Source organism: Bos taurus, chromosome 18 (genome assembly GCF_002263795.3).
Source record: "Bos taurus isolate L1 Dominette 01449 registration number 42190680 breed Hereford chromosome 18, ARS-UCD2.0, whole genome shotgun sequence".
Lineage (NCBI taxonomy): Eukaryota > Metazoa > Chordata > Mammalia > Artiodactyla > Bovidae > Bos > Bos taurus.
Window position 1 is genome coordinate 15,848,392 of NC_037345.1, and position 24,823 is coordinate 15,873,214.

At 38.6% G+C, this 24,823-nt stretch overlaps 2 protein-coding genes across 2 annotated transcripts in view; one reads left to right on the forward strand and one right to left on the reverse strand.

Moving 5' to 3' along the window:
- The window catches only part of ITFG1 (integrin alpha FG-GAP repeat containing 1), a 299,997-nt gene extending 283,155 nt beyond the window's left edge, over positions 1–16,842 (reverse strand). The window contains exons 1-5 of the mRNA NM_001038532.1: positions 16,620–16,842; positions 14,529–14,601; positions 9,771–9,916; positions 8,296–8,353; positions 7,027–7,101 (exon numbers count right to left, since the gene is read on the reverse strand). Coding sequence (NP_001033621.1) covers positions 7,027–7,101; positions 8,296–8,353; positions 9,771–9,916; positions 14,529–14,601; positions 16,620–16,827 — 560 coding nt within the window. The 5' untranslated portion in view covers positions 16,828–16,842. The remainder of the gene's footprint in view (positions 1–7,026; positions 7,102–8,295; positions 8,354–9,770; positions 9,917–14,528; positions 14,602–16,619) is intronic.
- A 273-nt stretch (positions 16,843–17,115) lies between these two features.
- Positions 17,116–24,823, forward strand: part of PHKB (phosphorylase kinase regulatory subunit beta) — a 227,041-nt gene continuing 219,333 nt past the window's right edge. The window contains 1 exon segment of the mRNA XM_024978934.2: positions 17,116–17,202. Within this exon segment, the coding sequence (XP_024834702.1) occupies positions 17,136–17,202 (67 nt within the window). The 5' untranslated portion in view covers positions 17,116–17,135.

Genomic DNA, 24,823 nt, shown 5'->3' on the forward strand with positions numbered 1-24,823 from the left:
TAAAATAATTTATAATATAGTAGTATGATAAAAATGTATTAGTTGATTAAATGTATGTGAATACTGAACTCTGGAATCTGGCTTTTTGGAGTAATTAAATAAAAGTAATCCGTCCTTTCTAAAGGAGATCAGTCCTGGGTGTTCTTTGGAAGGAATGATGCTAAAGCTGAAACTCCAGTTCTTTGGCCACCTCATGCGAAGAGTTGACTCATTGGAAAAGACCCTGATGCTGGGAGGGATTGGGGGCAGGAGGGAAAGGGGACGACAGAGGATGAGATGGCTGGGTGGGATCACCGACTCAATGGACATGAGTTTGAGTGAACTCTGGGAGTTGGTGATGGACAGGGAGTCCTGGTGTGCTGCGATTCATGGGGTTACAAAGAGTCAGACACGACTGAGCAACTGAACTGAATCATAAAAATGAGAAATAATACCATTTATTTCTTATTTCTTTAGACATACCACATTTCCCCCATGAGTTTAATAAGGGAAAAAGGTATACACTACCAAAAATTATTTCACTCATGGAACCAACATGTAAGCTTATTTTCTATCAATATGAGAAAGAAAAGAATAAACGTTTCATAAGACAAAATAAGATATCTGACTTTAAATGGAATTTTCTTGATATGATTTGATAAAATAGATTTTAGCTACTATGTTACAACAAATGGGTACCAAAAGTGAAATAAATTATGTAAAAGTTTTATCCATAGGTTTAGTGGTCCTTGAGAACATTCCAGTCACACCTGAAAGAGTCATGGTCATGATCCAAAACTACATTGGCATGAAAAGTACCTTTTTTCCATTTAATTATGTGTCTTAGGGACAAAGTACTAAGAATAGCTAAAAGGTTGGCTCTACTGAAATTGGCGTTTCTTATGGATACTCTCAGAGAAGGCAATGGCACCCCACTCTGGTACTCGTGCCTGGAAAATCCCATGGACTGAGAAGCCTGGAAGGCTGCAGTCCATGGGGTCGCTAAGAGTCGGACACGACTAAGCGACTTCACTTTCACTTTTCACTTTCATGCACTGGAGAAGCAAATGGCAACCCACTCCAGTGTTCTTGCCTGGAGAATCCCAGGGACGGGGAGCCTGGTGGGCTGCCGTCTATTGGGGTCACACAGAGTCGGACACAACTGAAGTGACTTAGCAGCAGCAGCAGCATGGCTACTCTTTGCTATGCTCTCCCAGGACCCCTCTCAGTAATTATTAGATTCTTTGACAGTAGTAAGGGAATGGAGGAGGCCAAGTTTTTTACAAAAGCTGTCATACTCCCACAACCCTTCTCTAGCACGCCTGAGTTTAGAACATCTTAAATGTGGATCAAAGTGCTCTTTTTGCTACTAAGCTTCATCTGAAGGTATTATGAAAGAGGAAAATCTGGAGATTCTATTAGTTTACCGTATCTGTATTTGGTGCTCTATGGGTTTTTACTCCCCTGGAAATGTACCATTTGTGAGATTTAGGAAGGGTAAGGAGTATGGTGTGCTAAGTCATTTCAGTCGTGTCTGACTCTTTGTGACCCTATGGACCATAGTCAGCCAGGCTCCTCTTACCATGGGATTCTCCAAGCAAGAATATTGGAGTGGGTTGCCATGCCCTCCTCCATGGGATCTTCCCAACCCAGAGATCAAACCCATGTCTCCTGAGGTTCCTGCATTGTAGGTGGTTTCTCTACTGCTGAGTCACTAGGGAAGCCTCAAGGAATATGGCATTCTTATATGAAAAAGAAGAAAGTTATTGTGATAATGGGTACATACTCAGGCTCATCAATTTTAGGTAGGAGTGCCTATGAAACCTGAGGATCTAACTGCTTAAATGATCTGTGTTTGCAAGTTCCTTTGCAAGTCTTCACTTATCATAAAAGTAAATAAACACAGCCCACTATACTGTGTTTCCAAAGATGGCCAGAGTATTTCCTATCCCACATACTCTTGTACATTTCAATTAAGACATGCTCACATCAACAGGTAGAGTCCATAATCCTCAAATTCCCTAGAATATTAGCTAGTTCTTTGATTAGAATGCAGCAGTGATGCTGTTTTACTGCTAGGACTGGACCTTAAAGAGATCTCCAGCTTCTGTCTACACCGCTTGTATTGCTCCTTCTTGGAAAACAACCACTATGCTACGAGGAATTCTAAGCTAACCATGCTGGAGCACCACCAAGGCCCCCTGTAATGAGAACAATGGTAATGGCTGTACATAACTGAAGGCAAGAATACAAACTTGGAAGACCAAGAGCACAATCTTGGAAGACCAAGATTCAAATGCCAAATCTGCCATTTATTTATATATTGCGATGGTCACTTATCCTTTGAATTACCTGGCTCCTTGAGCTACATAGCTATCTGTTGTGAGAAAAACATGAGACAGTTCATGTAAACTGCCAACTCCAGAGTTACTAAGTAGTTATTTAAAAATACAAATAGGCTTGTTTGAGATTTTCTTTCTTCTCATTGCTCCCCATCCAACCCCAAGCCTTACAGAGCACAGTAAGTTGTACAACCTGAAGTACGCCTCCTCAGGAGGGGCGTGGTGCACAGTTGGATACATGAGAGAAGAGTGGGAAAAGAAGCATCTCTGGAGAACATAATTACTCTGGTAAATAATTGATGGGTTATTCATTTACTCTTGGACCTCTATTAGAATCAAAGGTGTGGGACGGACCAGATAAATCTTTAGGACCTCTAAGAAACAGCATCTTACATTCGTAAAAGAGAACGTGGAGATTTCTTTGAGCCATATCCTTACTTTGCCCAAAAGTTCCTACGTCCATAGGGTAATATTATACCTGAGAGAAATCCTAGGTCAGGGAAACGGAAAAGTTGGAAGTCTGAGGAGAACCACAGGCTCCCATCTCTACTCAGGAGTACTATGGAACTCAGGGAACTGCATGAAGCTCAGAGCCTAGGCCTCCAGACTGTTAAAAACCAAGTACCTGTAGGGCATTCTCAACAGCATATGCATACTTAAATCATGCAACAGGATGCTAATGAAAGAGGACTTAACCTGCAGTTTCAGGAATTACAAATTATTTTGATTCACTTTAACCTAAATTTGAAATGATAATATATACCAAGCTTACTCAAAATTTGCTCTATACATAAGCTGCTCTAACTATGCTCGTTACATATGCAACAAGTAATAAGTAAAAGAAAATGCTTTCATCTCAAAGAAGGAAACACATTTTTTGATATATGTTAATAGAAATATGTTGAATTCAAAACACTTTTAAATTCATCAATATTCATGAACTATTATTGTTGAATTTACTCACACAGAAACTCAAAAGAAGCTCTTTTTCTGAAAGATTACTACAAAGGAAACACATCTAAAAAACATAATATTTAACTAAAAACAGTGAGTAAATCTTAAGACTAACATCTTAAATTCACTTAGAAGAAATCAAAAGTTCACTTAACACACAACACTGCCAACCAGAACATAAAATAAAGCAGTATGATAAATCACCAGGGAATCAGGGGTCATTTAACTGACTCCCCAAAGCTTCTGATAGGACTCCAGGAAATAAAATTATGGATCCTTCAGTAACATGTCACTGGAAATAATGACAGCATGTACAATTCTAAGGCATCAGGCTAAAGCTCTTCACTATTTCTGTGGCTTAGTTTTGAGAGGAAAGAAAAAAAAAAAAGGTCTAGAAGAGAAAAGAGAGAATTAGTGAATTCATCTCCAATAGCAAAGTTTCTTTAGGAAAAGAGAAAAGCTAGAAAACCGATGCTCTGTTTCTATGCAAATACCAATAAAAAACTTATTTCTCAAGTCCTAATAGGTTTCTTTAAACAACGATGTTCAAAATACAAACGGTGTATAAGGTGAGAAAGAGAAGGGGCTGGTAGGGGAATTCTAAGAAAATATGAATCATATCAGAGCTAGCTTTTCTGTTAGGATTATGAGTATTGATGCTGATAATAAAGTTAAAAGCTCTCTTGAGAGCTTTTACTTGGTTTCCTTTTGTGTTATAAATCTCTTAATTTTCATATTTTTTTCTAAATAATAGATTTACATGAAAAATATATTATTTCATTAAGATAAATATTGGCAGTATTTTCTGTAATGCTCCAGCAAGCAAACAAAATCAGCAGTAAAAATGAATGGTGATTTAATAAATCAGTCATTGATTATAATGTGAGAAGATTACACGGTTACATACAAAAAAGGGATTTCTGAATTGAGATTAAATACCTATATTTAAATAGAAGATAGTTTTTTCTGCTAATGGAGGAAAAATATCCACCCACATAACTAAGTTAGAAATGGCTGCTTCCAGTGCCATTAATATTTCATTCAAAATATTCAAGCAGATGCTTGTGAAGTAAAGAGTATGGCAAAAGTCTGTCACATACCTACATTAATATTCCCAGGTGTACACCTTGGGCCTGACCCAGTTATGTGTTTGAATTCTGTATATGAATCATAGAAAATCTGAACAGACCAACATTACATTTGGCTTTGATTAAAATCACAGGTTCAAGTGTTTTCACGTCAGTACTAAAAACAACATTCTGAACGCTTATGCAACATCAGTTTCAAATACCCTTTTACAGAGAATGCTCAATAACGATAACCTCACATCATTGCAAAAGCTGCTCTAACACTTAATAGCTAGGTGTTATTTCTAAATAATGTGGTACATTATTACATTATTTCAAGTCATTATGAAGTGAGGTGGAGGGGCAAACTGAAGCCTCACCTTTGCACATTTAACATAGGAGATTTAGCACCATTTCTGTCCTTACCAGATAACCCCACTGTACCAAGTTAAAGGGATTCTTCTACCTATCTCTGTTGCTGGCTTAGACTGACCACCTGCATGCTTGGTCCAGATCACGTTAGTTTTATCCGTGGGCAGTCTCCTTCTTCCATGTTCCATGCCTATACTGGGCCACTTACGCCGTGGGCGTTTCAGCACAATCCCATGGGAATACTTAGCGCTCTATTCAAAGATCACTGCAAAATTTTCCAGAAGTTTAGGTTCGAGTCAAATTTGATTAAGATAATCTTGGGGTCAGGCATAAATAAGCACAATATTTAAGCTGCAAAAGGTAGATTAGGTTTCTTGATAGATAGGAGTGCACTGCCAAACTGAAGTCACACAAATAGTCCAAAATGTTAATACCAATGGCTTTTTAACTTATGCACCTAATCATATGTCTATAAATTATAAAATGGATATGACTAAATACATGTATCTTATTTTAGTAACATATTAATGCTTGCCCCAATACAGAAATCTTCAGCTTTCTTTGGTCTAAATCATGATAATGCTAGCTATAGTCATCCTAACAATGCTCTTGACAGAAATTCTTTGCTGCCAATTTACATAACTTCATTTTAAAAGGTCGTATCAGGACAAATCTTGGACACAAACTTGTTACCTATAATAGGGTTAGCCACTATTGTTTAATCTGTAACTGAAGTTTAAATGATAAATATCTTGAAACAGCAGAGTACTACTCCAGTATACTGTAGTATATCAGAGTATAATGTGTAAAAGAGTAAAAGTGAATATATGTTCAGGCAGAATAAGTTTTTAAAGAAGCATCAGAGGACAAAAACACTATGTAGAATTCAGAACAAATAAATAATTTCTGACATTATCACGTAATATCCAGGTAGTTATTTTTCTCTAGGCAGTTGTTATTTTTCAATTATCTACAATAACTGTTTCATAAGTTTAAATTTCATAAGGTCAAGCCATATCATATTAAAGATATTCCAAGTATTTCTGTCACTAAAATGGAGACTGTCATAAAATAACTGATTGCCATAAAATACACCAGACCAGAAATCACCACCACATTTTCCATCACACGCCTACCGAAGGTAAACAGGCAGGGAATGGCCTGTGGCTCCCACGCCACATGCACACTCAGTGCCTCTCAGGCACGGCTGCAGAGGCAAAGCAAGAGCCACATTCGGTTGCTCTCTTGAGCAGTGTGCTCTTCCAGACAGTTTTCAAAGTTTGAGGAGAAAAACGGGTTTCTCATTCAAGAGTCACAGTAAGTCTTTAAAAGGTCACTATGACTAGCATAAAAACACATATTCTTTATTCTTTACTGAGAACTTTAAAAGAAAAGGGACAGAAAATGTGATCGTTTCGTCTCAGAATAGCTCAAATTTCCACAATTTACTCATCTTTGTGCCTGTGAATCTCATTTTGAAAACTAATCATAAAAATACATTACTTCTCCAAAACACAGAAGGAAAATTCATTAGATTTATAGTACCTAGGAAGACAAATTGATAAAGATGGTTCCCTGCACTTGCTGGAAAGTGGGAAAAAAAAAAAGTATTCTGTACTCTTAAAATGTGTACTTCATCAAATATAGAAAACATTAACCAAGTTGAAGGTATCTCATGAAAAGTATCTTGCTATCATCAATTCTTGTGTTAGGAGGAGAGTGCTATTCAAATCCAGAGGAACTATAATGGAACTCTTCAAATCACAAGATAACAGGCAGTTTTCCCTAAGAGTGGCATTCTTGGATATACACAAGCACACATACTGGTCAAGGATAGAGTATACATGGAAAAGTTTCCAGAGCTTAGAGAGAAATGTTTACATTTTCAGGCAATTATTAATAGTTCTTTGAACACAGAAGGAACAAGGCTTATCAGTAAACATATGGGAGTTAACATGAGTAAGGTGGAAAATCAATCAAGATGGCAGCTATCCATAGTATTCAGATTAAATCTTTCCATTTCTAAGAACATCTAATGAACCAATATTTAAATGGGGACTTGCAAAGTTCATATCTCTAATTTCCAGAGGGATAAAATGATTAAACTGGCTCTACACAGAAACCAGTGACAGATCAAATCCATACTGTTTGAGGAAATTTATATGTTGACCAAATGTCCTTTTAAAAATTAAGGTCTCCAATAAGATAGGGTTTCTTCCCCAATGGTAAAAGCAATCAGTTCATACAGACACACAGTCCCTCTATCACCAACATGTACAATTAATTACATGGTTATAATCATATTTACTCACTTTCCTAATAGTATCTGTGGCTGGCTGGATTCATTTGTGATACCAAATATATCAGGAATTAAGTCACCATTGAAGCTGAAAAGAAAACATTAAAAACATTAAGCAGCTATTCTATTAAATTCTCACTTCCAATTTAATTAGAAGAAAAACTTTGCGTAGGTGTGGTAAACATACAACAGTATCTGTTGCCTAGTCAATTGAATGTCAGAAGTGACGAGTTTAACTTTTGTTAGTGGACCCTCTAGCCACCTCGGCACTAAGAACGTGTTTCAGATGGCCCAGCTCCACAGACGACAGGGCCTGTAAGACACTCTTGAGTGCTAGCAAAAGAGCACAGACTATCAGTGACACACAATGGACATGCAGTATGAGCAAGAAATAAACTTCTGTTGTGAGATTTTGGTGTTGTCTGTAGCCTCTGCATAGTCTAGCCTATCTCTGAGTAACAAGGAGACTAATTTCAGAATCATGACCCTCCTCCTTATTTAGTCAGATGGGCTTAGGGGAAATAACCCACAAAAGTAATCCCTAAGATGGTGTAAAAATTTATACTAGCCATTGAATATTTTAACAACAATGGAAAAACACCTAATTATAAAATAAATCAAGCTGAGAACCTTTCAAAGATTAATCCATGGATTAAAGTTCAAACTTCTAATAGTCACTGACCTATTGATGTACAACTATGATTTTAAAACCTGTACAAAAGGCAGCACTGGAAGCAAGAACGTGGCTGTACATTGTTTAGTCCCCAAGACAGTATCTATATCATTATCAGAATCCTAACAGCTATTTGAATTAACCTTATGTTGGTACAGGAGTCTATTTCAAGGAGATAAATGATAATACTAAGCAAGAGCTGTAAAAAAGGACAAAGTTTTTCCTTAATATAGAAATAGTTCTAAGTCACTAGAGGAAATCCTCTACCCTTCATATCTGCCAATCAACCACTAACAGTTTTATTCAAAAACAGTTATCTTAGTTCTCTGAATAATGACATGGCTAGGATCAATAAAGATCCATCATGGACACATTCAAAGCTATTACCAAAAAGACAAATCTCTTTCTTTTTCCAAAATAATGAATTTCATTTTTCTCTTTCTTCCATCATGGCAAGTAAATATCATGTAATTAAGAGGGCAGGCCCCTATCAGCTTTAAAGGGAGAATGAACACAGAGCCAATACGAATGAGCAAAGTAGTTTCCTACGTGAAAGATTTTATGTTTCTAACTTTAAAATCACCTAAAGGGAAGCAAGCACATACTTACTCCATAATTAGTGGTTCATCTTGGAAAGTCCTATTGAGTATGGTCATATTGCTAGGATCTGTAAAAGAAAAGAAAATACATAAATGAACAGGCATTTTATATTCTTTTTTATATCTGCACTCAGGGACGAAAATAATCTTTTACTTTTTCCAAGATTCATCTCTAACTAATTCCAACTTTCACCATTAATCACTAATGAGACACTATAACTTAAGTGGACATTGAGTTTTTAAAGATAAACTACTGGGAAAGTCTATGGGCTTCCCTGATGGCTTAGATAGTAAAGAATCTGTCTGCAATATGGGAGACATAAGTTCAATCCCTGGGTATGGAAGATCCCTGCAGAAGGGAATGGCAACGGAGTCCAGTATTCTTGCCTGGAGAACTGCCTGGACACAGGAGCCTGGCAGGCTGCAGTCCACGGGGTCGCAGCGTTGGACACGACTGAGAGACTACCACTTTCATTTCATACTACAGTGAAGATATCAGCATTATAATAACTTCCTTTTGAGTCTTCATTCTGAAAATCTCTTACATGAGTCTTCTTTATATATGGTTTACCACTACAGCAACTGTCAATTAAGACTTTGCTGTAAAGAACCCAATATGTGCAAAACTACTTGATTCTAAAATGTCCATGCTTTCCTCTCCTCAGTCCTTGAAATCTGGTTCTATGAAAAAAATTGCCCATTCAGGTGTAATTAACTGGTTTTTCAGATAAGATTTGAAGATTCATGGGAAGATACGGTAGACTGTCTTGCCTGGAGAATCACATGGACAACAAGCCTGGGGAGCTATAGTCCACAGGGTTGCAAAGAGTTGGACATGACTGAAGCGACTTAGCACGCACGCATGGTAGACAGACTCTCAACCTTTAACCTTTTTGTGCTTTCCTGTACTGGGGAGACCAGAAACCAAAAACAGCATTTCTCAGACATCCTTGCATCTAAGATTCTGAATAAAATGTAAGCCCTGCTAATTAGATACACTACAGGTTTTGCAAGGCAGGAATGGCGTGAAGGCTGTGTTCCTGCCATTTCTGTCTTAAACGTCTGATCACTGAATTGTAAGTACTGAGGGAGCACTTGTTGTGCAACTGACTGCTTTCTGATGGTAAAAGGGCAGTAGCTTCTTCAAAGGCTTTGAGAATTGTTCCTGAAAGTTCAACTTTGTGTTCTTCAGCCAACCCAATAACTCTGTAAAGCATAAAAACCTTTGAATAAATCTGTCTTTCTTAAGCTAACAAGAATGGATTTTGTTCCCTGGAGTTGACTGCAGATCACTTCTAGGTTGAAAAAGGAGAATCAGAAAACAGACTTTTAAGAAGATTTTTAGAGACAATTGCTGACACACAAGAACTGTATTTTTGAACTAATTTTTGAACATTATTTTTGTTACATTTACCTAAGAATACCAGGCATGTTTTTCCTTTAATATCCAGTGACAAATATTAAAGACACTTAAAACAAATTCACCTAATGTTTGATTCTGTCCCCAGAAGATAACAGCTCCTAATTCACCATTGGCATGATTTTTGGGAAGATACGTCAGAAGGACATCCATTTGTGAATCTCCATCATAATCCCCTGGGACTACACTGGTTATCAATGCACTGTAATTACTAAACAAACAAACAAACAAACATTTTAATAAACAAACATTCCAGTAGGGCTATAATAGAAAAGGACACTTTTATACTATGCAAAAATATTTTCAATGCAAAATATAAAAATTTACAGAACTGATTAATTTCATTGTCTTCTTTAATAGCTTATCAACCTTTACATATGTAGTTTTCCTTGGACTATGAAAGAATTCAGGATGAATGCAGAGAGTCTTAAGAAATGAGAAAAAGCTGAAATATTTATTAAGAGGAAGTGCAGTTCTATGTGTAAGCACTGACTTAGTCCTTTCACCTAGTTCTTCTGTCAGAGATACCAGGACCCATGAATGGTGTTTATACAAACAGAGGCTAATTATCAACTGTTAAAGCACCAATAAGTAGCACTGTCATTTTATACAAGATATTATTTAAAAATTACTTAATTTTGGATTTCAATGCAGATTTGAAATAATCATTTTATTTCTGAAAGGTTTTCAAGATTCATAATGAAAAATATGTTCCTTTTGACCAAACCTGGCAATAAACTATCAAGACATACATACCTAGTTCTACATCTTTAATAATAAAATATTCTAGAATGGCTTATATTAACCTTGAAAAATTTAAAAAAGACATTCTGGAGTGTGGTCATAATGTTTGAGTGACCCAACCAAAAATTAGGCCTTAAATTCAATTTATATTTAATTCTACTTAAGAACAAATAGCAAGACAGTTTTCAAATAGTCTATGAATAATTATTTTCTAAATGACATCATGAATATAAAAAATTTGTAACAGGTTTTACTTAGAGTGAAATGAGGAAAATACTGATAATTATAAGATTTAGAAAAAATATATAATAATAGCTTTATTTTAATGCAGCTACTTACTATGTCTCAGACATTATATCAAGTGCTTAACAGCTACTATTATTATCTGATAATCTCCATTACCTGAAATAGGTCTTGTTCTTCTTATTGAATAGACCAAGAAACTGAGCAATTAAGTTGCTTTCTGAGTTAAAGAGCTACTTAAATGGAATAGCTAGAATTCAAATTCAGTTGTGTTGTCCTCTAAAATGGATTCTCATTACGATAAAATACTTTTTGTAATGCCAGTTTCCTCAAAGTATTCTGAAAACACTTCAACCTTTCCCTGAAAAATAGCTGATCTTTAAAACTGATGACACTGTAACTGCACATGCTGCTATGCGGCAAGCTGTATGTAAGTGCACAGCCCTGTTGTGCACCTGTGTATATACAATGTGCAGTCATGCATATGCTGCACATACTTGACAGGAACACTTGTTCAAATAAATCCATGATTTACAGTCAAAAGCTACCCTGAAATAGACAGGAATACATTACAAAGGACTAGATGGGAACTTATCCTAACCAGTTTTATTCCTAAAATTGACTTATGGCTCTAAAAATAGGAATTTGAACTTTAAAAAATAACAGATTGTGATATACACTGATCTCTTTTTTCAAAGAACCCACTAAAATGATACAGAATGAAATTTGTTTTTTTTTAAGTATAACCCTCAAAGACAAAGAGATCATGAAAGGACACAGCAGATGGAGAGATGCTAATTGACTTAACAGGGCGCAAGGAAACAAGAGCTGACCCTTGAAGAATACGTGGGGTTAAGGACACTGGCCAGCTGCAGTTGAAAATCCACAGATAACTTTGCAATTGGTCCTCCACACCCTCGGTTCCGTGCTCACAGATTCAACCAACTGTGAACAGCATAGTATTGCAGTACAGATTTAGTGGAAAAAAAATATATATAAGTGGACCTGTGTGTTTCAGACCCATATCATTCAATGGTCAACTGTATAGCTTACATACACTTTAGCTTGAAGTGCTTAGAGAAAAGGCTCAAGAAGCTTTTCGCCTTGAAGAACCTTTGAAAAGCTTAGAATGTGGAGTCATCAGAAATACCAGATGACAAAAATAAAGCATAAGGCTGAAAAGAGATTTAACTGAAGGTCTGTGATGGTTCCTTTTCCCTCTTTCTCAGCAAGGCATCAACTAGTTTATTTCTGGAAAGTTTCAGATGTCAGAGATTTAAGTTGCAGGAGATGGTAAGATATTGGTCTAAGGCTAAAAACAGGGAGTTAATGGAAAGTCAACAAAAGGAATAGATGGACCTTTGATCCCAGCTCTGCCAAATCCCTAGGATGCCCGTCAGTCAGGAACATATCCACAGGGCAAGAGACAAATCCCACCATGCAGAGTTTCCAATGAGTTCTTTAGTACTTTATTCTTAATAAAGTTTAATAAAGAGCTACCTGCCTTTTAAAGAAAACTGAATATTAAAGAGAGCCAAACAAACAGCAATAAAGAATCTGAAAAAAACAAACAGATAATAGCGAACAAAACAAAGCTTCAAAACTATACTTAAGGACATGAGAAGAAAATATATCCATTAAAAAAAAAAAAAGAACAGCATGCTAAGACAAAAGAATAATAAGAGAGCAAAGAAAACTTCTTGGAGATTAAGAAATATAACAGACGGCCTTTCCTGGATCCGAGGCAGCCCACCGTCTGCCTATGGATTGTGTTTCCCCCCTGAATAAACCTTCTTGCACTTCAAGTGACAGCTAACATAAAAATATCCAATAAAAGGCCCAAGATAAAATTAAGAATTCCTGGGTGGGAGGAAACCCACAAAATTACAGACACAAATGAAATAAAGAAATAAAGGATGGAGTTAGGCAATCCAGTAACCAACTAGAAAGGATTTCTTAAAGAGAAAACAAAAACATAATCAGAGAAATAAGAACATTTCAAAAATCTCCCAGGTATAACAGACTTGAAGGGGCCCACCTACTGCCCAGAATAATAAAAGAAAAACAGTCTATACCAACACATACTATGAAATTTCAGAAAAAAGGGATAAAGAAGACACCCTAATAGCTTCTAAAATTAAAAATAAAACAAGCTATATTTGAATGATTAGGAAAAAGAACAGCAATGGATTTACAGGTCAATTGAAGAGTGAATAGAAAAAGGTTTTGGAAATGGAAGGACATACCCATTTTCAAACTTCTAGAAGGATACACTCCAGTGAAGTAAATGAAGAAGCAAAGAACAAAATGGTACACTATCTAAGAAATAGGGATCAAACAAAGAATAACAAAGGGAAAAATCTCCAAACAGTGACTTTGAAGGAGGCGTAGGGCATGAGAGTTCAGATTGGGAAGGAGTGCAACAATGCAAATTCTTTACTTTCTGAGCCACTAGGAAAGCCCCGAAACATGGAAATAAACACCAAAACAGTTCAAAGTTTTAAATGTGGTTGTATTTGAGAGAGGAACAGAGGAGTAGGGGAAAAATCAGTGAAGGACAGTTATTTTTTGAAAAGTATACTAAATAAATACAAGAATTTCTAAATTTGTAAGTATATAAAATGACATTAATCAAAAAAAAAAAGAAGTTAATTGGGATTAAAAAAAAACAACCAAAAAAAAAAAACACTCTGTGGAACCCAAGTCTTTAACAGCCCATAAACTGCCTTAACTTCTAATCTTCCATGTTTGAATTTAAGTTAAATATTAAAGAATTTCAGGACTCATTAGGCCATATGGGAACTTCTTAAATTTTTGGAACAGTTTCTGAAGTAATATCTGATCTTTCTACATACCAATTCATCCTGCACATGACTTACAAGTAAATCAGACAACTTAAAATACCGTTTTCATCATCTTTCCTTCAGACAAGAACCTGTAATGATTTTCCATTTTTCATGGGATTGAAGTCAATTCTGATATTTATGATGGTTTAGTCTGACTTGATCTCATCTTCCTAGTCCATCTCTCTCCAAAGTGTACCCTCTACTTCTGTCAGGCAAATCTTTTCATCTTTTCTTCACAACATACTGTTTTTTACTGCCATCTCTTGTTAATGTTGTATCCTGAAAACTGAAAGCCCTCAGCTAAATTTTACCTATTTTAAGGTCAAGCTCAAGTTCCATAACTTTCTAGAAGCTGCCATTTTAGCCTGCACTGACTCATCTCCTTCCAGACAGCGATTCAATCCTTGCTTCTTGTAATTTCAAAACTGTTGGCTCACTTTGAATGAGTCACTGTGTTTCATGCAAAGCCAGTCATATATGTGTATATATATAAAACAGGGCTATTATTTGAAAACTTAAAAAATTCAGTTTGATTGGAATTTCCTCAAAAGTAACCAGTCAGTCCCCTAGCAGTCACCACCTACCAGTCAATAAAGGAAAAAATTAAAACAGAAGTCACTGACCCCATAGCAAACTCTTTCAGATCGCAAAGTTGACCTGAAGAGCCTGTGAGCAGGCTGTTCCCACAGGCACACTCAGGATGAGGGACAATCCCTAAGACATTTAAGAAAGCATATCAGATCACAAGGGTCTGAAAGGTGCTTATGTAGGAACAGACCTGGATCCACTCAAAATTATTTATTTTTTAACTTTAAATTTTTGTATGTTAACTAATTTTCCTAACAAGTTACTTGCTTCATACCTCATAACTAGTGGTTTTCTATCATGACATCGTATTAGAGTAAAATTGATTTCAAAAACAATGCAATTGGTTACTGCATGTTATTACAACAATGACAATTTTACAGAAACACACACATCTGTACTTACTTCAATGATACATTTACTTTGGGTTTAAAATAGGGTGCATTCTGGTCTGCCAAAAAGACGATTAAGTCATTTCCTAAAAGAGGCAAATATGTAACATTAGAGACACAGATGTATAGAACAGTCTTTTGGACTCTGTGGGAGAGGGAGGGGGGGATGATTTGGGAGAATGGCACTGAAACATGTATAATATCATTTAAGAAACGAATCGCCAGTCCAGGTTCCATGCAGGATACAGGATGCTTGGGGCTGGTGCACTGGGATGACCCAGAGGGATGGTATGGGGAGGGAGGTGGGAGGGGGGTTCAGGATTGGGAACACGTGTACACCCGTGGCGGATTCGTGTTGATGTATGGCAAAACCAATACAATATTGTGAAGTAATTAGCCTCTAATTAAAATAAATAAATTTAAATTAAAAAAAAAAGAAAAATGCTTCCCATTAAGACATCCAATCAGTGGTTACAAGAAGCTTTCTGGGCCTTGTTTTCAACAAGAAAACTTTTATTTTACTCCAGTTTGTCTGCCCTACCGAGGATGGTCCTATCACACTAACAGAAAGGTGATTCCTAATAGTATACAACAAATTCAATATTCAAAGCAGCAGAGAAACTAGAAAGATGAACACGGAAAATATACTTGGTCCTGCCTCCTCCTAGGAGTCAGATCAACTGACTTAAATTAGGAAGCATATAAAGAATATGCCTGTGTTAAGTCATACCCTATCCAAACATAACAACTCAACCTCTTATAAGGCTGTTTAGTTCACTGCACAGATGCGTCACACCAAGAACACAGTAACTTCTTACTGTAGGCATTTGACTAGTAACAAGGGTGTGATTTCATATTTAAGCAGAAAAAAACCTGAATCCTCCAAGACCAGTCCCTTCTGGCTCCTATAGATCCACCCCCCACCCCCCAGCCAAGCATTTCTGGAGTTCAGTGAGCACTCATTGGAACACACTTTTCAAACTGTTTAGCCAAACACATGTCATCTTTAAAGTTAAAGAGAGAGTCTCTCTCCACTTGGGATGGAGTAGCTATGGGTTAGGCAGTCTGCCCCCCTCCTGCAGTAAATGGAGTCATATAAAAATAGGGGAAATACCCAAAGTCCAAGGTCCACCAGAAGCTCTGGGGTCCCAGAAAGGACTCCAAGAGATCTGGGCCAAGATCCTGTCAAGCTTTATATAAGTGCTTCACTTCCTTCTTTCACAGCCTTGACCTTAAATAGAACCTGTTTTCTGGGTACTCAAGAATTCTGAGACCCTCTACTGCCCACTGTCAGCATCAAGATTTACCAAAAAATAGTTTAGTGATGGTTAAAGCGAAGAACTCCCAAGAACCTTAAGCTGGAAAATAAAGCAGAGATTTGGAAGAGGAGGGTGGTGGCCAAAGCAAGGAGGTCTTCCGCACACAAGACTAGGCAGCTCAGAATGGAGAAAAAGCTGCAGTTTGAGAATCCTCTTCTAAAGAGACACTGGGTTTATTTATTAGTGGTGCCTGCAAAATACGTGAGTTAATTGTGGAGTGTTTAGTTCTTGGGAAGGAAAAGTAGTTTCAAAGAAAGCTGGGACCCAGACAAAGGGAGTGAAGGGTGAATCAGATTAATTAGGAGGTAGGGAGAAGTTCTTTACCAGAGGAAATTATCAAGTTGCACCTTTTCCAATTCATCAAAGAGGAAGGGAGACTGGAGGAAGTAAGGCAGATAGGAATGAAGGGGCCTTGAGAAGGAACGTACAGAAAGCTAGAAAGACTCCTGGGGATCAGGAAGGACTCAGGAAGGCAGGAGATTCTATGAAGGGGGCGGGGTGCCTGAGTGAAGGCCGCGGTCTTCTCTAGAAAACAAAACAAAAAAATTGGGGTGTTTCTAGTGCGGTCAAACTGTGGAGTGGTGAAGCCAAGATCCGGGTTTGGAAAAGACAGTTTAAAAAAAAAGGTGGGGGGGGGCGGTTGTCAAGGAAATTGGAGATAAAGGGAGAAAGATAGGGCTGCCACAGAAGGGCCGGGAAAAGCAGGAGAACCGGCCCCCCAGGCAAGGGGCGTGGGGAACACCGGGAGGGGCACGCGGACAGAGAGGGGCCAGGCAAGCACTGACTTTCCCGCAGCACGAAGAGGTCCGTCTGCTTGTCAGAGTTGAGGTCTCCGAAGGCTGCCAGGGTGCCCCAGGCCTCGGCCCCAAAGAGCTCGGCCGTGACGTTGTGCAGCGCCCGCGCCGGGACCGGCCCGACTCCCAGCAGCGCGAGCCTCCCAAGCAGCAGGGCCAGAAGCACCCAAGAGTCCGGCAGCCGGCTCGCCGCCGCCATGGCAGCCCCTCCGCCCCAGCCCGCCGGCCCACTGCCGCGCTTAACGGCAGCCGGAAAGCACCGTGCCGCCGGCAGAGAGAGAAAGAGCGCAGCTCCGACGCCCGTACGACCGCGGCCGGTTCTCCTCTTACTCTGCCCTAGGGCTGCCCCTCTGACGCTTGGGAGGCCGCGAAGCTAGGTTGAAGCGGGCCCTCAGCTCACTTCCGGCCGGTGCGCCTCCCGACAGTGTCGCGCGGGGGGGCGGGGCCGGCCGGGCGGAGCTGTCAGGCGGCCTCGGGGGTGGTGGCCAAGGCGGCGGCCCGAGCGCGATGGCGGGGCTCATGGCCGAAGTGAGCTGGAAGGTCTTGGAGCGAAGAGCCCGGACCAAGCGCTCAGGTTTGGCTGGCTGGGATGCCACCCCTTCCCTCTTACCACAGGGGTGCTCCCCCTCTAGCGCTTTGGGCGGGAGGCAGATAGGGGTCCTAGAATGAACCTGTGCCCGCGAGTTTCTCCTTAGAAAGCAGACGGTGGTCCCTGACTTCCTCTTGATGTCTTCCCCCATTAGGTGGTGGCCCCACCTTTACTCCGTTTTGCTTCCCCAGCTATATTTCGCGTGTGCTCCTCCTCGAAAAATAGGTGGTGGTGCCGACTTAGTCTGGAGTCTTCTTACTTAGAAATCAGACGGCGACCACATTCGACAGCCTGCTGTTCGTGCCTGTAATCCTCCCAGAAGAAAGTCAGAGCGTTTCATTCTTATGACTAGGGTCTGATCCTAGAAAACCGGCGGTTGCTTGTTGCCTTATATTGTATCTCCTTTTTACATCACAAGCTCTGAGCTCTAGCCAGGTACCTTCGTGGCAGAAATTGAGGGGGACGGGGCCTCAGGCAATGAAGGATGTCACGCTGAGCATAGTTAAGGCTCAGAAGGAAGTGGGCCCCTTCCCTTGGGCAAGTGGCCCCAGAACACCTAGTTCTCAGTTGTGGCTCCCAAACCCGATGCCACCTAGATCAGAAGACGCTGCGCAGGCAGTTATAACAGTTCGAGTGTCCTGAACTGACTTGTTCAAATTGCAAAGTCACGACTTTGAAGTTAGCACTTGTGGCTGGTAACTCATCTGAGAGCCAGGATTGAAACTTCTTATTCCTGGCTGGCTGGATGTAATCTCGAGCTAAGAAGTGCCCCTGTATACAGGAAAGATGGTGGAATGACCAAATCTTCAACTAAGAATCTTCCCTTTGAAGGATTGTTGTTACTAGTTGTTAGTTATTGTTGTTACTATATAAATTAGTTAGCTAAGGTCAAAGTTGATAATCTAATAACTGTAAAACACAGCTCTAGGAAAGCTAACTCTGCATTTGCATTGGTATTCAGAAGTTTGTTGTTATTTTTTACAGCTAATACCACCCCCATTATGTTTTGGCTTTTCCCATTTATGAAGTTCTTAGTTGTCTGTTGTGCAAACAACAGAGTGCTTAGCTTGTTTTTTTTTTTTTTGAAGTGTCTAATAAATCATACAGGAGAAATTCAGTGTTTCTTGCTTATTTCATTCTGTTTTAAACCTTAAAAATAGTTCTGCACATATTTACTTAGGGTTATAGCAAAACTACCACTGAAGTATGAGAGAATTTTTCAAAAACTAATAAGTTTAAAACTAATAACTTATCTCAAATTTTTTGTGTTGTATTGAATTATTTAGTTGACCACTAGCAATGAGTCTGTCTGGGCTATAAAAAGTTTTATTGGGTTGATAATATCCCATCAAAGAGAGTAACTGAAGTTTTTTTACAGGAAACTGAGCCCTACCTTCAACGTATATTTTTGCAGCGTTTCTCTTTTCCTCTAATACACGTATAGGGTTTATTTTCTTCTCCAGTTTTAATTTCCTCTGAACTGCATGTCTTAACAGTCAGCTTTGAAAACCAACTTCTCTGTCTTTACTGAGAAAAAAAAAATTCAAATTTAACTATTATTGAATGTGGTCACTTAAATCCACTTTCATGTACAAAGTAGCTGAATACATTGTATAAATGTTGGATGTTCCTATATGTTTACATCATAGCAGTAAAAGATACCATTGGAGATCCCTCCAAATTAGTTGAGGTTTCAGAGTCTTCTATAACTGTGTAGACTGTAAAGTTTCTTAAGTGAATCATTGAGTTCTCCAGATTCTGTTTGTTACTTTTAGAGGAGCATATAAACTGAGTTTTGTTTGAAGCTTGGACTAACCTGACTCAGATATATACACCACTGCAAAGTTCTGAGCCATTGTTACATAGTAGCATAATCACTTCACTGCTCAAGAGAGGATGCTGCTCTTATGTAATGTTTAATAAGTGGCCATTATATATTTCCTGCCTCATCCATATAAGCAAATGTAATTTATCAAAGCAAAGAAAATCAAATTTTCTAGTCATAAAGGAGAAAATAAAATTATAATGAACCTCAATTATTGCCTTTGTTGCACACTGCATCATGTTAATAACTGCTCACACTGCTTTCAATTAATCTAACGCTGATTGCTTCTAACCTTCACTAAACAGTTTTGAAAATTGCTATAGTTTAGCCTGCGACGCTTATGATTAGAGTCAACAATTTGAAATGGCCAGCTCACCTGATCCAGTCGTCCCTTCACCAGCTTTCTTAAGGTCTGGTAAGTGTGTAGACCCCGAAAGGGTCACTCAGTAATTTTAAATATATTTGTCTCTGAAGGTTGCTCTCACCATATTATATCATTTTGGTTTTATTTTCTCTTTGGAGGGCCCAAGCCTGAGCCCCATTTCTGTTATTGTTGAGCTCAAGTTTGCACTGTGTGTTGAATGTGGTCTGTACTGTAAGAGGCCTGGGAAGTGCAGAGTGGAGCCCCTGCCTTAACACTGTTTGATCAGGGGCCATTCCTCAGTATCTGGGAGCCTTAATTGTCACCTGTGTAGATAAAATGCTTCTTCAGTAATTTTTGTCTTCTTGCATAACAAAATAAATTTTATAAATTAGAAATTTTTGATCAACGTTCCAATTATTTTCTCTTCATTAACTCCCTGTGAAGTAGGTATTTTTATATGCATTTTCATAGGAAAGAGAAGCCCACAGAATTGAAGCAGTTGTCCCAGGTCCTGAAACTATTACCTTTTAAGGCCTTGTGGTTTGTCTTCTATCCCATGGTTTGCCTTCTATCCCATGGCTTCCTTAGCTTGGAGGGGGTGTTGGTGCACAGGCTCTTAGAGACCATTTTCAAGTTGGATTAAAGCTGGGGAATTGTTTCCCAGGTGAATGTTCTGGGTTTTGAAAAAAAATCTGGAAGAGGTCTACACAGTCAGAAAATACTACATATGGATTCCCATTAGGAACCCAGGCCTTTGAATGTATCCTAAATAGAACTTTGTTAAGCGGCCATGGAGCTGAAATGAAGACTGAATCACCTTGGGCCATTTGAAACCTGTTCTGTGCTTGAACACTGGGTAAAGCCCATTGGCTAGAGACAGCTTTGTCTTTAGTGTGCCTTAAGCAGAATATTCAAGCCTCAGGACTTATGAACAGGTAGGTAGATGTGAGATGAGCCAGTTAGCAGTGAAAAATTGTTTTTGACTTCACTATAACCATGTAGAAGTGGTTCCTCCCTCCTCTCCCGCCCATCCCCCCCACACACACTTATTTAGATTTGTATTTCAAATCCTGTTTTGGCAAGATGAAGGGGAAAATTCTTGAAGAACAGATAGAAAATACTTTAGAGAAGAATCACAAATAGAAGAAAACAAAGCTTATACTTTAAGGAAGGAAAATGATCCATGTCTTTAGTTGTCATCTGCTAAATGACAAAATAGTATATGTAACATTACCAATTGATTTCTGATTTGATCTTTGAACTAGGAGAACATCAGGACATCTATCTTTGAACTGCACCTTCTTTTAAGCACCAGGCTCTGTTTTTCATCTTGGCTTTCCTAATAAGAGCTGGTGGATTTTCAGCACTGGCAGAGTCATTCAATAGTTATGGGGAAATAGAATGCTAAAGGTATACTTTTATGTATCAGTATACCTGAAAATTTCAAAACCTAAGAACTATGCAACTTACACAGTGTTTAAAGCCATATACAAGAAGTTTTTCTAGTACCATATTATTAAATTGAAATAGAATGCACCAAGAAACAAAATAGAAAAATACCAAACTTAATCATTATAAACCATTTTAGAAGATGGATTCCATAAAAATTACTTTCAATAGTGGCACTTGGGGTTTCTCTAACCAAAACTTAAAAACTTTTGTCTGTTAAATAGAGTGGTTTGCATAGTTTATTTGCTAATTTGGAAATACTGCATATATGTTGGAAATGATTTGTTTTTTTGCTATTGTAGTTCATTGGACGTTATCATTGTGGGAGAGTGTTTAATGGTGTGATTTCATTTAACAATCATTTTAAAGCATGTCTTGGGTTTATAGCTGAGCCTTTCCTTAGTACCTTTGGCTAGAAACTATTCATTGTTGCCAAAAGTGAAAGCTAGTATCTTCATTTTGGAAAATTAGTTTCAAATATACCTAGATGATTTTATGCATTCCAACCCTCTTTATTCCTGCTGGATTTGTTTCTGCTATGTTTCTTTTTATTTCTACTCTTTATTGAATTTAGTGTGTCCTTCATTTCTGTGTGTGCCTGCTTGAGTTGTGCTGTGACTGCTAATGTGTCAGTATGTGCTGTGCTTGAAGATGCTTTCTTTATTTTGACTGCTAAAATCCAAAACTGGATCTCGATGTCCAGGTTTTTCTTTAAAGAACCTCTGGGCAAAGCATATAGGTCAATGAATTTATAGGCAAATTCCACAACCAAAGTGAATTAATTAATTACTAGGTAAAGAGTGTAGCATCCAGTAACTTAGACTGCTTCCGTTTCTCATTTGACTACTGCAGTTCTATATTAGGTTAGCAGAGTTGGTCGGCTAGAGCAATCACTGTAATTGACATTACAGTTCAGGTATTTGTAGTAATTGTTATGGCATTTTGTGATGAGGTAAGAAATGTCTCAGCATTTTTAGTTTTATTCTTAGATGATAATTTAAAAAATCATACCCTACAATGAATCATTGGTTTATCTCTATCTTGGCTCTGTATGTTTATCAGCATCTAAAGGAGTTTATCAGCATGTGACTTGAGTTTTTTTCATTACTTACTTCTTTCTGGGCTCTTTGATTAATTTCATTGCATTTTGAAGGGCATATCAATACCTGGTCAAATTTTATTGTATATTCTGGGCAGAACTCAATTTTTAATTTTGTGTGTCTGACACTCTCTTCTTTTTGGTCACTTATATAGCAGGCTTATTTTCAGCCTAATATAATAGTCAACTACTTAATGAGGGTTTCTTTTTGTTGTTGTTTTGTTTTTTTGTTTTTGTTTGGCCTTAGGTTCCTGAACTGTTACGTGTTGTGGCACCTTCTAAGAGCCTAAGGAAAGCATACACATTTTGTGTTCAACTATTCCTGAATCTAATCCTGGCTCTGTTTACTATTTGTTTGATCTTGAGCAACTTACTTTACATCTTTGAGACTTGGTTTCCTTCTCTGTAAATATAAGGGTCATAAAACTTACCTGAAGGGATTATTGTGAGGATTAAGTGCATGAAGCAGGGCACTCAAAGCTGGTGCTCTGGGACAACCCAGAGGGTTAGGGTGGGGAGAGAAGAGGGTTCAAGATTGGGTGGAAACATGTACACCCGTGGCTGATTCATTTTGATGTATGGCAAAAAGCATCACAATATTGTAAAGTAATTCACTTCAGTTCAGTTCAGTTGCTCAGTCGTGTCTGACTCTTTGCGACCCCATGAACCGCAGCACACCAGGCCTTCCTGTCCATCACCAACTCCCAGAGTCCACCCAAATCCATGTCCATCGAGTTGATGATGGCATCCAACCATCTCATCCTCTGTCATCCCCTCCTCCTGCCCTCAATCTTTCCCAGCATCAGGGTCTTTTCCAGTGAGTCAGCTCTTCATATGAGGTGGCCAAAGTATTGGAGTTTCAGCTTCAACATCAGTCCCTCCAGTGAACACCCAGGACTGATCTCCTTTAGGATGGACTGGTTGGATCTCTTTGCAGTCCAAGGGACTCCCCAGAGTCTTCTCCAACACCACAGTTCAAAAGCATCATTTCTTAAGCACTCAGCCTTCTTTATAGTCCAACTCTCACATCCATACATGACCACTGAAAAAACCATAACCTTGACTAGACGGACCTTTGTTGGCAAAGTAATGTCTCTGCTTTTGAATATGCTATCTAGGTTGGTCATAACTTTCCTTCCAAGGAGTAAGCGTCTTTTAATTTCATGGCTGCAGTCACCATCTGCAGTGATTTTGGAGCCCAGAAAAATAAAGTCAGCCACTGTTTCCACCGTTTCCCCATCTATTTGGCATGAAGTGATGGGACCAGATGCCATGATCTTAGTTTTCTGAATATCGAGCTTTAAGCTAAGTAAAGTAATTAGCTTCCAATTAAAATAAATTAATTAAAAAAACACTTGATATTTAGTAGCTGCCCAATAAATTCTATTTTTTATCTTTCCTAAAAATGTGTGTTTAACAATACTGCTGGTTTGGTATTTAAGACTGATTTTACAAAAGCAAACATGGTTGCTTATCATTTTCCCTTATTTTGACATAAACTCATGGAAGTTACTTGATTAAGAAGGCTAGTCATGATAAAATACAATTGGATGGAATCAGATTAAAACAGAATCTACCACTTGTTTTAATCTAAGTCTGTTCATTTTTGTCAGTAATCATTGCAGCTCTAAAGAAATTGTTTCTGAGCGTTTCCATAGAAACTCTTATCAGACAGCAAGGAGCGCCATCATTATATACAATTAGAAGAGATATTTGGTTTATATTGGGTATGTTATGGGTTCCCTTCATGTAGGATTGAATTTTGAGGAGCACTTGTAAATTGTTTCCTGCCTGATCTCTGATCTCTTCTTACCATGTCCTGCCCTGACATCTTATAAGATTTAGGAAATGGAAGCCATATGATATTATTTAACTATCTTGGCATCAATCTTATTGACCTTAAAGCTCATTCTCTTTCTCTGTCATTTGTTGTTCAGTTGTTCAGTGGTGTCCGCTGCGACCCTATGGACTGCAGCATGCCAGGCTTCCCTGTCCTTCACAATCTCCTGGCATTTGTTCAAAGTCATGTCCATTGAGTCGATGGTGCCATCCAACCATCTCATCCTCTGTTGCGCCCTTCTCCTCCTGCCTTCAGTCCTTCCCAGGATCAGGGTCTTTTCCAATGAGTTGGCTCTTTGGAACTACAGCTTCAGCATCAGTCCTTCTAATGGAATATTCAGGGTTGATTTCCTTTAGAATTGACTGGTTTGGTCTCCTTGCTTTCCAAGGGACTCTCAAGAGTCTACTTCAGCGCCACATTTTGAAAGCATCAATTCTTCAGTGCTCAGCCTTCCTTATGGTCCAATTTTCACATCCATACATTACTCCTGGAAAAACCATAGCTTTGACTATATGGACCTTTGTTGGCAAAGTGATGTCTCTGCTTTTGAATATGCTCTCTAGGTCATAGCTTTTCTTCCAAGGCAGGCATCTTTTAATACCATAGCTGCGGTCATTGTCTGCAGTGATTTTGGAGGCCAAGAAAATAAATTCTGTCAGTTTCCATTTTTTCCCCATCTATTTGCCATGAAGTGGTGGGGCCAGATGCCATGATCTTTGAATGTTGAGTTTTAAGCCAGCTTTTTCGCCTTCATCAAGAGCCTCTTTAGTTCCTCCTTGCTTCCTGCCATTAGGGTGGTAGAATGATTATTGCTTGCATCTTGGAAATGTTCACTGCTCTTCTCTCACTCACTCATGTCAAATTAACTGTTTAGTGGACCTCTCTGATGTTGTGGAAATTCTGTAATAGAGTTGGCCCTCTGTTGGCTCTACAGTCTGAGAAAGCAGAAGGCCGACACAGCCATGCTGTTTTATTTAAGGGGCTTGAGCAGCCACGGTTTTTGGTGTCATTGGCAGGGGTGATGTGGTC